General features: G+C 33.8%; 1 protein-coding gene across 35 annotated transcripts in view; it reads right to left on the bottom strand.

The window, feature by feature from the left end:
* RBFOX1 (RNA binding fox-1 homolog 1) overlaps window positions 1-15885 on the bottom strand; it is an 861472-nt gene that overhangs the window by 66489 nt on the left and 779098 nt on the right. For 32 of the 35 annotated variants that reach the window (XM_040574360.1, XM_040574366.1, XM_040574385.1 and 29 more), the window contains one exon: window positions 5695-5775. The exons of the other annotated variants lie outside the window; for them this stretch is intronic. In XM_040574360.1, coding sequence (XP_040430294.1) covers window positions 5695-5775 — 81 coding nt within the window. The remainder of the gene's footprint in view (window positions 1-5694; window positions 5776-15885) is intronic. 35 annotated transcript variants of the gene reach the window in all.

Genomic DNA, 15885 nt, shown 5'->3' with positions numbered 1-15885 from the left:
TTTCTGAAAGAACTGCCTTCCCACCTTTCAAAAACATCTCATCTTTGCCTTGTTGTTTTCTAGTTGCTCATAAGCTAAAATCCCAGGGCAACATAGTTTATTGTTTTAATATCTGTCTGATGCAAAGAAAAAGTATTCTCTGGTGAGTGCTTATCTGTCATATGTATTTCTGTGAAAGGAATATCAAGACAAATAAGATGTTCTAGGGCATATCATGGGATTATGAATTTAGCACTGACTGAATTCTGTTTAAAAATAGTTGAAAAGATAAATCCAAAAAATATCTACACTGATATTTTGAGGATGGAAATCTGAAGAGCATTCAATTCAAAATATTTTAATTATAAAAATACTAGACAATATCTTAGTATGGCTAGAGAATAAACACCCAAATCCATAAATGGGACAAAAAAATAAGAGGAAAAAATATTTTTAACTGAAACAGAATTCTAATGATACAAAGGACGTTGAACTTACTTTGTATTAATTAAACTCAATGCAATGGCATTCATACAGAAGTGAATAACCAGTGATCTGGAAATTCATTTAGACCATTAGGTTAATTACAGAAACTGATGGAACTTTCATCAGACAATTACAATTAAAGAAAGAGAACAATGTGGGACAGATTTATAAGCATTTTTACCCCCTCCTTCCCCTAGTCCTATTTGCTGTATTCTACTACATATTCTCATAAAATTGTAATCAATACATGAACTAAAAAAAATAGGTCAGCAACTTCATTTGCCCTTGAGTGTGATAAAATAGAATAAAAGAATATCTGCTTTCTGCATTTTCATATTTTTTTCTTTTTTCTTTTTTTTTTTTTTAATTCTGTCATTTTATCATAATATGAAAGAATTATTTATTTTTAATTAAAAAAAATATGGAAAAAGAGCATGTGTATGTTGGTGCCTATAAGCATGCTTACTGAAGATGAAAAAAATGTAATATTTAGAAAATGTAACCCAAGATTGACATCAGTTTAAACTGTACTCTTATTGAATTTGAGGCAGAAATCTCTTTTATGGGCATGCAAAACATTTGGGAAATACAGGCACTCATCTGTGAATCATAAAGGCATATAGCAATTTACTATTTTACCATATGTCAGCTGTTCAGTGCAGTGAACGGTCCTAGAATACATACTCAGAAAAATATACTAGTAGAATTATAGAATCATAGATTCTATATCATGTTCTATATGATTCTATGATTCCATGATTCTATGAATGGTCCTATAATACATGCTCAGAAAAATATACTAGTAGTTACATACCTACTGACTCGAGTGTCTTTATTTTCACTTGGACCTAAAATAAAGCCTAAAGGTTACAAAGATCAACATTTTGATTTAGAGAGTGAAAAATATTTAGCTGCCATTGAACTTTTATCAGCATTTGTAATTCTCTCTGTCATTGCTTTCCATGGAATCTGGGTATGCGCAACTGTAAACTTTTGAAAAATCTGATGCACAGTTGTTGGCTGGCTTCTTTTACCAACTAGTGCTTAGCGAGCCAGAGGATGTTGATCAGCTACAAAGACGTTTTCTAATGGCAGATGCATCTCCTTCTCATTAACGGGTAGGGAGTATTATCCAGTAAACAGAGTCAGACTCTTCAGAGGGCCACCCAGATGGAAGACAAGAGACAACCATCATAACTTGAAAGAAGAGAAATTTCCATCAGATACAAGTCAAAAGTTTTTCACTGCTAGGACACTCAAGCATTGAAACAGATGACCCAGAAAGGTTGTGCAGTCACCGTCATTAAAGGTGCCCTGAGCAACCTGGTCTTTCCAACCTGAATAATTTTATAATACTGTGAATTCATGTCTTCCTTGTTTCCCATTTTTGTTCTGAGCCCTAATTAACTATTGAGGAAAACTTAAGAGTTTTTAAAAGTCCTTGCATAAATTCAGATTGGTATTTATGCCTTTTTTTCCCTTTTTTTTTTTTTTTTTTTTAAACCACACTTAACCAGCTATACTATTGTCCTTAACTGAGCAGCAATACAGATATTTAATGACAGAACTTTATTCTTCTTTTGAATCTTCCTTTTGCCCAGCAGGGTCTTAATATTCTCATGGATCTTATGCTCAAGTAGCCTAATTTTAGAAATTTCCAACATTTTTCTTGTTAGACTTTTTATTTAACATTAGATACAACTTTCTTCAGGATTTTAAAATTTCCTGTGGAAGCAACTAGTCTAAAGCAGGTGAGTGCAAATAAATAAATACATAAATAAATAAATAATTGTCAGTTACATTTGGCCACATTCTTTGATTGGCTAAATTTCAGTTTAGTGAAACTGAGATATCATGGGCCTCCAGGAAGCTTCCTGTGAATGCTCACTTCCTCACCACGATGTGGTGTACTCAAATCTTTACATTCTGGATACATGTCCTTCATAGGAACTTGTCTACGTTCTTCATTGGACTTTCTTCATTCTGCATTAGGATGATGATGAAGTATTTAACTTAAATCAATTGTATTAGATTTCTTTTCAAGATGACAATGTTATGGGAATCTGCAGCAGCCAAGATGAGACCACAAGCTTCCTTTCTTTGATTATCTGAGTAAGACAAATAATCTGTCCCACCAAGGGATGTGAGTACATTTACATGCTGAAACTACATAACAAATAATCTATTCCCAGAATCTTCTTCTTCAGCATAAGAGAACAGATGAGGCATGAGAAACTATTGCTACTGATTTATTCCACTGCTTGAAGAAGCAGCAGCTCATTTCTTTCTGTATTATGCAAAAGGCCAGAAGTGATGGGAGGAAGCAGAACCATGTTTCCTACTCCTGACATATTCAGAGGTGTAACTAATCGCTGTACTGGGAAATGTACATAAAATATTTCCAGGGCAAATAAAACATCAAAAGGCAAAGAGTAGCTCCAAGAAATGTACTCTTCTTTCTGGCTAGCCAAGTGGTAGAAGCGTTCAGAGCAATCACAAATTGCTAGTGAGCAATACAATTAAAAGTCAAGAAGTTAAATGAGAAATAAATCTAGACAAATATAGAAAAAAATTTACCACCATGTTTCCGTCATTCATTCCTTATAGAATATAACTCAGGAACAAAACACATACAGACAAGTTAAAGATAATAACATTGCTAAAAATGGGGACTATCCTCTTCCAAATATTTGAAAATTCCCAAGTGCCATTAGCATTTAATGAAATCCAAACTTCTCAGCTTTAAAAATCTCAGCTCTTTCCATTCCATTCAAACGATTACAAATTTAAAACCTGTTAATACTTCCATTGTAAGTTGTTCTGAAATATTATACAGTTACAATCCTATCAATAACAGAATAAACAATTAACAAATTATTCAAAAATGAAGGCTATGATTCTGTTGTCTACATGGAATAGTAATAGTAAAAATATGAATCTCTTAGATGTTAATATTGATTTATCAGTTTATTCATTTCAATATTAAAAATGTGCATCAAAAATATACTATAGAACATCATTAAAATATTAGAAGAAGGAAAATGAGACAAAGCTCAAGGTTAATTCCCATTCAATTCCTATAGAAATTGAGCTGTTTTACATCGTTACTGAAAAATTCTTAATAAGGAGAAATTAAAAAAATAATTACAATCATTAGTAATTGTAATAATGTCATATTAGCAGGAGTTGTGAACCTGTGGGGAAAACTACATTTTGGCAATATGAAATGCTATACATAAAAAAAGAAATCATGACTTGCTGACACACAAATTCAACAAAGTGCAATAACTTCTACTGCAAGGACTACTGGCAATCTCTATTATGAAACTGTGTATTACACATTGCCCAGTGGGATCCAGATAGGCAAAGTCTGTTTACTTATACGTTTGGCATAATTGAAAATAAACAGGTGTTTGTTAGGATCTCATTATTCAAGGAGCATGACTGCAAAATAGATTTTTCAAAGGGATTGACCCATGAGAAATAATGTAAACAGTGAAGTATAGAGCTTTGCTGGCTATTACAATGGCTATATAGAGATTTAATAATATAGGATATATTGTAAGATGTAAACAGCCCCAGAAATAAATTTGCTAGGATATAACACAGGGAGATAATGGCAACAAGATGAACTTAAGAAAGGCTTTATTTGGAGTAAATTACAGAAAATAAAAAACAAACACTGCCCCTCTCCTCCCAAAGAAGCTCCCTAACAGTGAAATGAATGAAATGTTTGTATAGTTTTCTAAAAATAGAATCTCAGATGCCTGAGGTATTTCGGTCAAAAAGGAATGGTGCACTAAAAATGTTCTGTAAGGAAGAATCCCCTATTGATCTATATAGTATTTCATAGTAACAAAGTAAGTAACATAGGGATCTCTGTAACTACAATGACAGAAAAATTCTGCTTGGGAAAGGTGATAGTACAAAATATTCCTGCAGTATCTGGAAGCAAATGCAGATTTAATTGATAACTTCAGTTCCAATTTAAAACACTGCATGTATTTTGTTATTTACTATGTATTTGTAGACTTCTGATCTGAAAGTAGATCCCATATCTATAGCGTAAAAGCAGCAGTTCTATGGATGATATTGTTCATAGCCTTTGACATAAGAGAGTTATATCACTGTAGAGATGATCACCTTGGAACTCCTTTTCCTCATTCCTGGTTTCAATTAGCAAAAGAAATTAATTATTTTAGAAGTCTTTAGTGCCTTAAAAGAGAAGAATTTGCATTCTACAGTGAATACAATCTTCATAAAGAGCACGTACCGTAATGTTGTTAAATCAGACAGTTTAAAATATTTTCTTTACAGAGAACTGCTAAGAACTCATAGCAAATACTGCTGTTCATCTTAATTCATCAGGAAAAAAAAGTCTATACTGCAACAAGCAGAAGATATTCTTGTTGATTTTTAATCAGCAAATTTTGTTTCAATGGATCATTTCAACAGTCACTACATGAAAAAACAGTGATTTTCTCATCTTTGGCTACTTGCAGTGTTGCACCTATTAATAAACATAATTATTACTATTTCATTTGCCTCTTCATCTGACTAGATTTCTGAATGGGCATCAGTGGTACCATCAGTACAATATGAAACATTTTCAGCAATCAGTTCCACTTCTGCTTCAGAATTTTAGAGGAGACATTGGTGCACCAAGGTTTTGAACAGGAAAGCAGCTGATGGCTGCCTGTATAGTTTCGGATTCTCTTTGCTGTTTTTTTTAGGGCACCTTCTTATAATTCAAAATACTCATTTTGCACACATTTTTCTTTTTCTTTTTTTGAAAATAAATACATAAATATAACACAACCTTCACATCTATTTACTTCCTTGACCCAAACAAGTGGCGGCAAGTTATGAGACTTTTTGTTTATTAAATCAAAGTTGTGACCAGGAAGGAAAAAGAAACACATCTTCTACAGAAAATGCAGAGTATACAGCAGTACTGGAAAAAATAATAATAAACAGTTTTACTGTAGACCTTTTGACCATTTCTGTAGAACAGTGCAGTGTAGAACAGGCCTTTTATTTTTTTTAAATAAAATACAGTTTGTGAATAAAGATGCAAGTAAAATTAATTATCTGAATTATGTTAACATTACTTACCACATTTACCTTAACAAAAGCTACTGTGAAAATTGACAATTTTATGGGGCTTTTTTCACATTAATGTGCTTTTTTCACAAAACAGGAAAAAAAATAGCCATAACACTAGCTTACTTGTGGATGTGTATACTAGTGAACTGGGGGCACTGTACACGGGAGATCCCTCCTGGTTTGCCTGGCACAGCAGCACCCTGCCTACAAGAAAGAGAGAGAGAGTGGTATCTGGTTTTGGAACACTTCAACTAAACCTCAGTTTTTATCTTAATACAGAAATAAAGCCATAACTGAAGCAGTGCAGTGAAGGGGCCCTTTACGTCCTTTGACTTCAAAACAAAAAGAGCCCCCAATAAACACATACAATTGTACATTGGAAAAAGCAAAACACAGACATCCCCCCAAATCCAAATACTCTTTTTTATCACATGGAGAAGCTGGTACAAACTCTGATCATTTACAGCATGCACCAGTCCCTTACCCTGCTGCAGCTGCTCTCTCCCTCTCTACCCTGCATCTCTGGAGCAGAAGCTGCCTAATTAGCTAATTAGCTTGTGCAAAGCTCCTACTTCCATCACCCAGCCACTAACTTCTCATCTCTCTAACTTCTGCTGAAATGAGAGACTACTTAAGCAAACACAGCAGATAAATCAGAACACAAAGCTCACATATACAGATATTAGGTCAAGTACGATCTCAGTTACATCGCTTAAATTAACACTGATGTGAGAGAAATCACACCATTATTAGTACATGTGAAGATTTGAGTATTTTTTGCTTGAATGAGAAATACATAAGCATATATTATGTTCCAGTATATAAGGATTAAAAAATAAATAAATAAAATAAAAAAATAAAATAAACCATCAAAAACGCCCCCCCCCCCCAAAAAAAAAAAAAAAAAAAAGTAAAAATAATTTTAAACAGTGCTTAAAAATTTTCATTTTTAAGAAATCACTGAAGTTTAGGATTGTTTCCTGTTTTTTTAATAAATTTAAATCCAATGCCTTACTACTTCATCCTCTTTCTCTGTAGTTATATTTTAACATTCTTAGATGAATACAGACTTTACATTGAACAGAGGGAGAAACAGCTATACTTTCACACTAGGAAAAAACCTTCTCCACTTTAGGAATGCAGTCCACCAGTAAGAGCAGGCTGTGACACATGTTTTTGCAAATATATGTACATATACAATTGTAAACATACATACAACAGATATATACACTGACATACTTCAAGTTGTCAGAATTTATGAATCACAGATTTTGAAATATATTTACCTAAAAATTTGTGAGACTTTAAGAGAAGACATGCATTGCCTTATAAGCAAAGTAACTCAACGGAACTGAGTCAAACAAAAATTTGGAAGATGATGATGTTAATTACAAATGGTAGGTATGATTTCCATATAGAATTTGCCTATCTAACAGGAGCAATCCTCAATTCCTCACTTTACATGCAGTTAACACACCTGAATTGTTTCCAAAAAAAAATTTTTTTTTTTAAAAGAAAATCTCTATCATTAACCATTTCTTTAATTATCAGCTGTCAGTTGAGGTGGAAATATAGGAAATACTGAAAGAAAATAATTCTTGTTATTTATACAATTTTGCTAAGTCTGTAAGCGCTGGAAATCTCATGAAATATTGTGCTTCCAAACTTCTCAGTCCGTAGCATATCCTTCATTAATGGACTTTGGCAATGCTTGATTTTATTTTCAGTCATCCACTACTAATCGAAAAGGTAAAACAAGTTTTTAGCTTGTTTCTTTTTGGGTGGGGGTTGTTTTTCTTTTGACTGGTTATTTTTTAACTTAAGACAGATCTGTCTATATTTCTGGAAGTTCTTAAATAAAGGAAATTGAGATACCAATGGCAAGCATCATTTTCAGGCTAGTAGATAAACAACAGGATTCATCAACAAGCTTGACAGTAGGAATATGTACATTGGAATATGGATGTATTTAAAACCATATAGATGTTTCAAAACTTGAGCTACTACAGAAGCCTGAAAATGTAAGCTGAAGGTATAAATGAGTTCATCCAGCTGAGTGAAATAAGAAAAGGAATTCTTAAAAACAGTAATTTTCATCAGGTTTTAAGAATAAATTATGTATAACTTCATGTATACCTACATAAAACTAAAGGTTTTCAAAAATTGAAGATTATAGTTATATATTAATCAACATAAATACTAGATATTTTTTCCATGGTATACAGCTAGAGATATTTTACTATTTTTTGCAGTTTAAATTCTTATTACAGTTTTTCTGATTTCATCTCACACAGGTTTCATTACTCTAGTCTTCTTATTTCTAATGAAAATACTTCAAACGGGATGCTCTTTAAATCCATATGATTACAGTGTATTCAATTTGATGCATAGAGCTTTCTAATGGCATTTTGACATTCTGCCTTTGAATTTGTACATTGAATTATCATCTAAATCACTATTATTAGATATTTGGGAAAAATATGGAACTTTTTAATTTACCTTTGTGAGAAAAGGTTTCTTCTGAAACTCATTTTGTTATTAAAAATATTTAAATTGTAATTAGTAGAACTGGATAAAGATTGTATTATTTTCAGTAAACTCTTCTGTAAAAGTCTCAGAATATTAAAACAGTCTGTAAATTCCCTAATGGAATAAATAAATATATATATATATATATATATATATATATATATTATTTTTCACCTGGAATGCTAAACTGTACCATGAGAGAATAAAGATTTTTTAAAGAAGTTTTTAAAATAGTGATTAATCAAACTGTAATTTAATAATATCATGGAGCTGAGGAGCTTCAAAAAATTACAGTCATGCAAGAGTTCACCCTTAATTCTACCATCTCTTCTGTACCAGCATGCTTAAGGCTGATATTTTCTCATTAAGAACAATCTGCATACTTTTTTTTTTCTCTAATATGAGGATTTACATATTTGGTCACAGAGGACATGTGACTAGTGATACAGGATTTTGGAGATCATCAACTGAAAGCCTCTCCTGACTCCTTCTGTCAAAAGGATCAGAAAAAATTAGCATACATATTTGAAGAGTGGATTCACTACAGGCACGCCAGGTGCCTCCTAGGAGAGCTTCAGACAGACCAGTGGCAGAAGGAAGCTGAGGCAGCCATGCTGCTAGGTGTAACAGGAGCAGCGCAGTCTGCAGGGGCTGAGCAAGGCCGCGGGTTATCCTGCACGCAGCAGGCAGCTGTGCTGCAGCAGGGCATGTTGTCAGCAGACAATAAGCCTGCAAAGAACCCACTGGTTCACCACTCATCCATGGCTTACAGGCTGGCAGGATGCACAAAACCATACTTTTCAAGTTCAAAAAATATTCCCACTCATACTTCTCTTCCTGCAATGCTTTCTCCTACAGCCTATGATTAAAAATGTACTGTTTGATTAGTTTTTTTGTTGAAGCACTATTATTTTTAAGGAAATAATTACTCAAAAGTGTCTAAGGAAGTAAGGAAAATTATGTGAAGTCTTTAATATTTCTAAGATGTTAAAAATCAGTCCCCAATCATCCAATATATTTGACTAAACGTATTTTTCTATTTTTTTCTACTTTCAAAAATATGCTTTCTTGTGCGTAGTTCCTATTTACATGGTTTACATAAATTAATTTGTAGAGCATAACCATAAATGCCAATGCATCAGTGATGACCCACAGGTTACTCACTGGTTCATACAAAAAATATGAAAAAGTTCATTGTATTTCTTAAATACTTAGGTGGCTACATTAACAATGGAAGGACATTCTAGTAAATTATAAATGATTTCCTATCACTTCTGCCAAAAGTAGCTTTTGTATCTAACTGGAACCATTGGGTAGCCAGAACTACAGACAGCTTTAAAATAAAGATCTGGAGTAAGCTTAAAATAATTTGCACAACTAGTTGAGTCTCTTTGGCATCCTTTGAGGAAGTATAAATTGAAACAAGATTTTCAGAAGAAAAAATTCAAACCATTATTTAAAATTATGTTGCTGAAGCAAAATTAATAGTGGTAGAGCCTTGATCATGGGACTAGCTGTCTTTTGTCACAGAAAGTAGATAGAACTTTCAGAAATCTTCACTAACAGAATTGTACAAAGTAGATATACCATTATCAATAACCGAGTTTACAATGAAGCACCTGCCAGCATAGTTGTCTTCAGAACCTTTGCTCCCATGCAAAAAGTTTACTGTTTACAGTTCTGTTATTTATTCTCCAAGATCTTTGGGGATTTACAAAAGTGAAGAGGATGAAGGTAGCACTTCATTACACTCCAGGGCAATAAATTATAACAACCTTAGTGTAAGCACATAAGCATTTTCGGTGACAGAATAAAGCCAATATCCAGGGCTGGTCCCCATTGGGTATTAGTGCACAGGTGGATATAGAAACTAAGCAGGTTACTATACACAAGGAGATTTTGTGGAGATTAAATCACTCTAATCCATTCTGCACTCAGCTTGCCAGGTAAAGAAGCTCTTCTTTATACATATTTATTCTACTATGTTACCAATAGGAGCTTGTTGCTGCTTTTAGCAACCAAGTACCAGGTTATACACTCTACAGTATTACTTACAGGTAAAATAAAATAAATAAATAAATAAATAAAATAAAAATAAAAATAAAAATAAAAATAGATGCAGGAAAGTAAATAAAAGCTAAGAATATTTGCATCAGTAATTGCTATTTCATTTTCCCCTTTCTTCCAACATAGCTGGATGGTATATAGACCAATTTTATTTCTGTGTTAGTTCTCTGTCATTCTGATCACTGTTCTTTGTACCTGTTGCAACAGCTATTATACTCTTATTGGTTTGCATATATAAATGGTTCAGAATTTGTATGTGACCTATTAGCAGCAATTTTTATCAATCTCCTTTGGTGCTGAGGGCATTGCTAAATGAATGAGTTGCTTGATTATTGGAGGAACATAGGTGTCAGGAATATAAACATGCTTCACACAATCATCTAGGTTGGAAGAGGCCTCCAAGATCACCCAGTCCAACCTCTGACCTAACACTAACAAGACCGCCACTAAACCATATCGCTAAGCTCTACATCTAAACATCCTTTAAAGACATCCAGGGATGGTGACTCAACCACTTCCCTGGGCAGCCCATTCCAATGCCTAACAACCCTTTCGGTAAAGAAGTTCTTCCTAATATCCAACCTAAACTTTCCCTGGCACAACTATGTCTACTGTTCCTATCCTCTTAACTTCTATTCCATATACAACATATTAAGAAAACTATGAGGCTGAATTTCTCATGAACACGTCAGAAGTCTGCTAGTGTACCAATGATCCTCATAAACAATCCATGTCGGCTCTTGATTTGCTATCTTCAGAATGTAATGTAATAATGGCCTTTCCAGACAGAATTAGCATTACTTTTGTTCTGGTCTGAAATACTGTTTTATGATGTATTTCAAATGTGCTCAGAAATAGATGAGAAACACCTAATTAAAAGACCACTGTTGTACAGTAATACTGTATTGTATGCAATAATAATATTGTCCCATCTGACTGGGGAACCATTGGGTAGCCAGAACTACAGACAGCTTTAAAATAAAGATCTGGAGTAAGCTTAAAATAATTTGCACAACTAGTTGAGTCTCTTTGGCATCCGTTGAGGAAGTATAAATTGAAACAAGATGTATAAAGAAGTATAAATTGAAACAAGATCCAACTTTGATGCATACTAGTTGGTAAGTGTTAGCTTAGCCCTTCATTAACAACAGTCAAACTTAGTATGCTTTTAAGTATGTTAACAAAAAAAAGTGCTTCTTGAGTGCCACTTGGGACCTTTCTGTGAGCTGAATACTCCTCTTTTGGTTTTAAACACAACCATGGCTGTATTGATTACATTAAATACCTCCATCCATTATTAACGAGGAATAAACTCGTAGCATCCAAAAATATACACCTCCTTTAACCCTTTCTTCCAGTATGTCAAAAATATAAATAAAAACTATCTTTAATTTCCTCAGTGTTATCTGTGGAGTTTCTCTTAAACAAGAAAATTGAACGGCAGGGAGGAGAATCTAAAGCAGTTAATGTTCAAAGGTGAGTTCTGTAAGTCCAAATCAGTATCTACATTGCCTTCTGAAAGCTAACCTGAAATACATTCAGTTACTGAATAACCTATGTATACTTGCCTTCTGATAAGTTCCACACAGGACAATGAGAATCTGTATTCTATACATACTCTTATATTTATGTAATAAGTCCTTGATACATGTATAACCTCACATAGGTTATTAAAACCTGGGGGGGGGGGGGGGGGGGGGGGGGGGTGCAGGGGGTTTCAAAGACATGTTATGGGATCTCCTCCTCAAAAATTCTGTTTAACTTTCCTTCCATAACTTTTCTGAGCATAGTGCATGGGTTGGTTTGTTTGTTTTTAATTATTATTTATTACCATCTCTCAGAGTGTCACCAAAACACTCAATAAAATTAGGCAATGACTCAGAGAACAGCAATGCATGTAGCAACAAACATCATTTGTAAGCTATCCTTCCAATTACTCTCTGCTTTTGGGAAATAGGCCTCTTTCTCCTGTTACATATGTGCATTGTCTGGTATATTAAGTCATGCTGGGTTTAGAAAGTTTCTATATCATCTAAGGAAAAAGCAGATGAGCAACAAAGTTTGCAGCTCTGGTAAAAGTTTTGTGTGAGATCCGTTCTCTCTTCCTTCTGTAACTCATACTCAGTCTAACAAGTTGCTTCAGGACCTCTCTCTCTCCAGGAGCTGCCATACCATATACAACTGGTCAGATTGCTTACCAGTATGTACTGCAGTGACTTAGACTGGGAAAGACATTGTGCATGGCACAGGAGCTGGAAGTGCAGATTCCTGTGCAAATTCTTTTAAGCTCTGCTCCCATGTCAAGATCCTTTTCCAGCCCTCACAACATCATGAGTTGCTTTAAAGCTTGACTCACTTCATCAGCAAAAAGTTGAAAGATACATGCACTACTGAGGCACTAAAATTCACCAAGATTGCCTTCAAAGGAATAAATTATTCATGCAGATTCCCAAGTTTTGTGAGCATGAAAAAGACATTACGAAAAGGTAATGCAGTGTTCCCAAACTTTCCAAATGAAGTATGTGACAATAACTGTTTTTTAGTGGTAACTTTAGGCTGTGCCATGGTTCTCTTGGTCTGTGTCAAAGTAATACGAACTTAAAAACAAACACTGACTTGTTTCTATTTTCATTTCATGCCAGTCTTACCATAGATAGGCTGTATTTTGTGCAAAGAATTCCTGTAATGTTTCTGCTCACCATATAAAGCAATTGCAATAAACCGCTCTTTCCAAATATAGTAAAAAAAAAAAAAAAAAAAAAAAAAAGTTTAATCAACCATACACATTCCTTGTATTGTAACCAAAAAGAAAATACCATGCCACACAAAGTCAGCTGCTGCTTATGCCTAAATACCTAAGAAGGCTGGAGAGTTTCCCTAAGCTTGCTAGAGAATTGTTATGATTGGCATCCACATGTAGATACTTACATACTGTCACCAAAAAAAAATCTAAAACTGGAAATAAGCTGTGTAATCATGTAAAAAATAGTTGTAGTACTGTCAGTACTGCCCGTAAGTGTAACTTTCCTGCGATGTTTACTGTATTTATATGTACCTGAAGGTGTATATATATAACTGACATTAAGTGGCATTCACTATGATCATATACAGAGAGATGTGTCCCACTGAAGTTGTTCAGGACCTTTGAAAATCAAATCGGTGTTCCTAATCTTTCTAGCTCCTCCTAGCAGACTAACATATATGTAAATGATAGTTACTCTTGGTTAATTTAACTTGATCTTGGTTCACTTCCAACTTTGACAAAAAAAAAAAAAAAAAAGGATATTCTACAGTATAAATATAAACTGAGCTGGTATACCAATCTTGAAACAGGATAATTGGGAATATAAAATGCACTTATATTCAGCTGATAACTAAAACGGGCCACATTCATACATCTGCCTGATGAATAAAGGCTGCAGTATGAATAGAATCACAAATAAATGAAACTGGAGCCCTTCTGCTCAAACACAAACACTACAGTTTCCATACCCTTTCATATTGTGTCAAGATGCTATTTTCTGTGTAAATTACCTATTTCAGTAAATCGATAAAACATAAATGCAAATCTAATGCAATTAGATGCAGAGATGCATAGTACTAATTTCTTAGTTCCAATGGGTGCTGATTTTAACTTAGAAATAAAAATCGACTCTGAATGACAAGCTCTATATGAGAGTATAAAAGCAAAAACTAAATCATCATGTATAATCCTGGTTTTTGTTAGTTTATTTCTTCTCTAGCCAATTCAGATTCCACAACTTCATGAGTGTAAAAGAACATTACAAAAAGCAATGCAATGTTTCCAAACTTTCCAAAACATTCACTTTCACTAGAAGCAGTTCTATGGTGAGAGATATTCCCCAAACAATTTTCACAAAGAAAATTTGACAGAGCAGATATTGTGTCCCATTCTAAAACACAGCTTTGTCTAAGCTACCTCCAAAGATAAATAAACAAATGAAATTTCAGTATTTTTAAATTTCTTCTTAGTAAGTATTATGAAATTCAATTTCAACATTAATGTATTGGGGATTCTATAATCCAATGCCCCCAAATGAGAAGAAAATGCAGAAGAGGAAACAGAAGACATTAGCTATATGTTTGGAATACAATCCAACAAATCTTAAACTACTTTAGCATTAATTTGCAAATGTAATCAAGCTTTAAAACACATCAGAGTTTTCCACTCAACTATATTAACTTTACATTTCATATATTACTTTATTACTTTACATTTGAGAATAGTTTGTCTGTCTGACTACCCACCCTAATTCTTGGATCCTTCTTTGTTATTCATCTAATCAGATTCATTTATTCCTCTGATTCTCATTAATTTGCAACCTTATCTAACATTGCAAATATGGCACTCAGTCCTGAACAAAGTGTTTTAGTGATTACCTTGTAGTTTGTCTTAAATTTTCCTCTGAGAGATTTTTAAGGCAGTGCTTCTTCCATATAGCCCTACCTGGTATTTGAATCACAGTCTCAAGTTTTAGTTCATAAGAAAACCACCAAGTATACTGGAGCTTAGACTTCAGGTCCAGACGAAGCACACGAAGGCTAACGATGCATTTTCAAGTAATTAGTGAGACAGTAGCAGCAGCTATAATAAACAGCTGGTTTATATCCAGTCCCTAAATCTACATCACACAGTCTGGAGGATTTACTCTGGGCTAGTTTTAGCTTTGTCCCCTGAAGCAGACAACCCCATCATACATGGTTCAAAGCTGTCCAAAAGCCAGTCAGGTTCAAATGTTTATATCCCCTTCATGGGACACACGACAGCATGCACACAGAGCTTCCAATGCAGTTTCTTGCAATCTGAATCTATTTCACCTGTATCAAACCTACTTTGCAAACCTGAGCCCAAAATGTGGCAAGCAGGCATAATTCTCATATTTACCTCAAAATCATGCTAATGCTCCAAACAACAATATTAACAGGAGGAGACCAGGAAAAGGTTTTAAAAAAGAAAATATCAGTATAATGTTGATAATTAGATAGTTTTAGGATGCCAGCATATTTCTTTAATGTTTTTGGTCAGAAAACCATAGAATGCATTTTTGCTAACCACCAGAATGACAAGAATAACACTTACGAGAAGTCCAAGCATTATTTTCTTCTCAAAACATTAGGGAAAAAAAAATCACTAGGAGGGCAGGGTCCTCCTAGTTTCCAACTATCTGCAGCTCAGGGACTTCCTAAGCCCAAAGCAGTTTCTGTGAATCTTACAGAAGTACAGCATCTTACTTGACTAAAAATAAAATAAAATAAAATAAAATAAAATAAAATAAAATAAATAAAATAAAATAAAATAAAATAAAATAAAATAATAAAACAAAATAAAATAAAATCATTCAAGACATACAGGAGGAATGATTGTTTACCAACAATCGAAGAAATCCAAATCCACCTCTCTCCCCAAACACCTCCTTTCCCATTTTGAAAGAATTCCAACTTTCAGCAAACGTGCAGTTCATGTTTTTCAGATCCTATTTGTGCACAAGTTCATCATCATACAGTATCAAATGATACCTCTATACCACACTGTGGTCAAACTTACACAACTTTTATACTGAAGAAGCTGAAACTCATTTCTTAAACATTATCTGCTGTTATGAAGCTCTATCTACAGCTCACAATTTACCATGAAATAATCAAGTGTATGGAATTTCTATTAGAGATCACATAAGAACAATATCAAAGCCGACCTGT

This window comes from Cygnus olor, chromosome 15 (genome assembly GCF_009769625.2).
Source record: "Cygnus olor isolate bCygOlo1 chromosome 15, bCygOlo1.pri.v2, whole genome shotgun sequence".
NCBI classification, from domain to species: Eukaryota; Metazoa; Chordata; class Aves; order Anseriformes; family Anatidae; genus Cygnus; species Cygnus olor.
The sequence above is the reverse complement of the archived record's forward strand: the minus strand, read 5'-3'. Positions and strand labels throughout refer to the sequence as shown.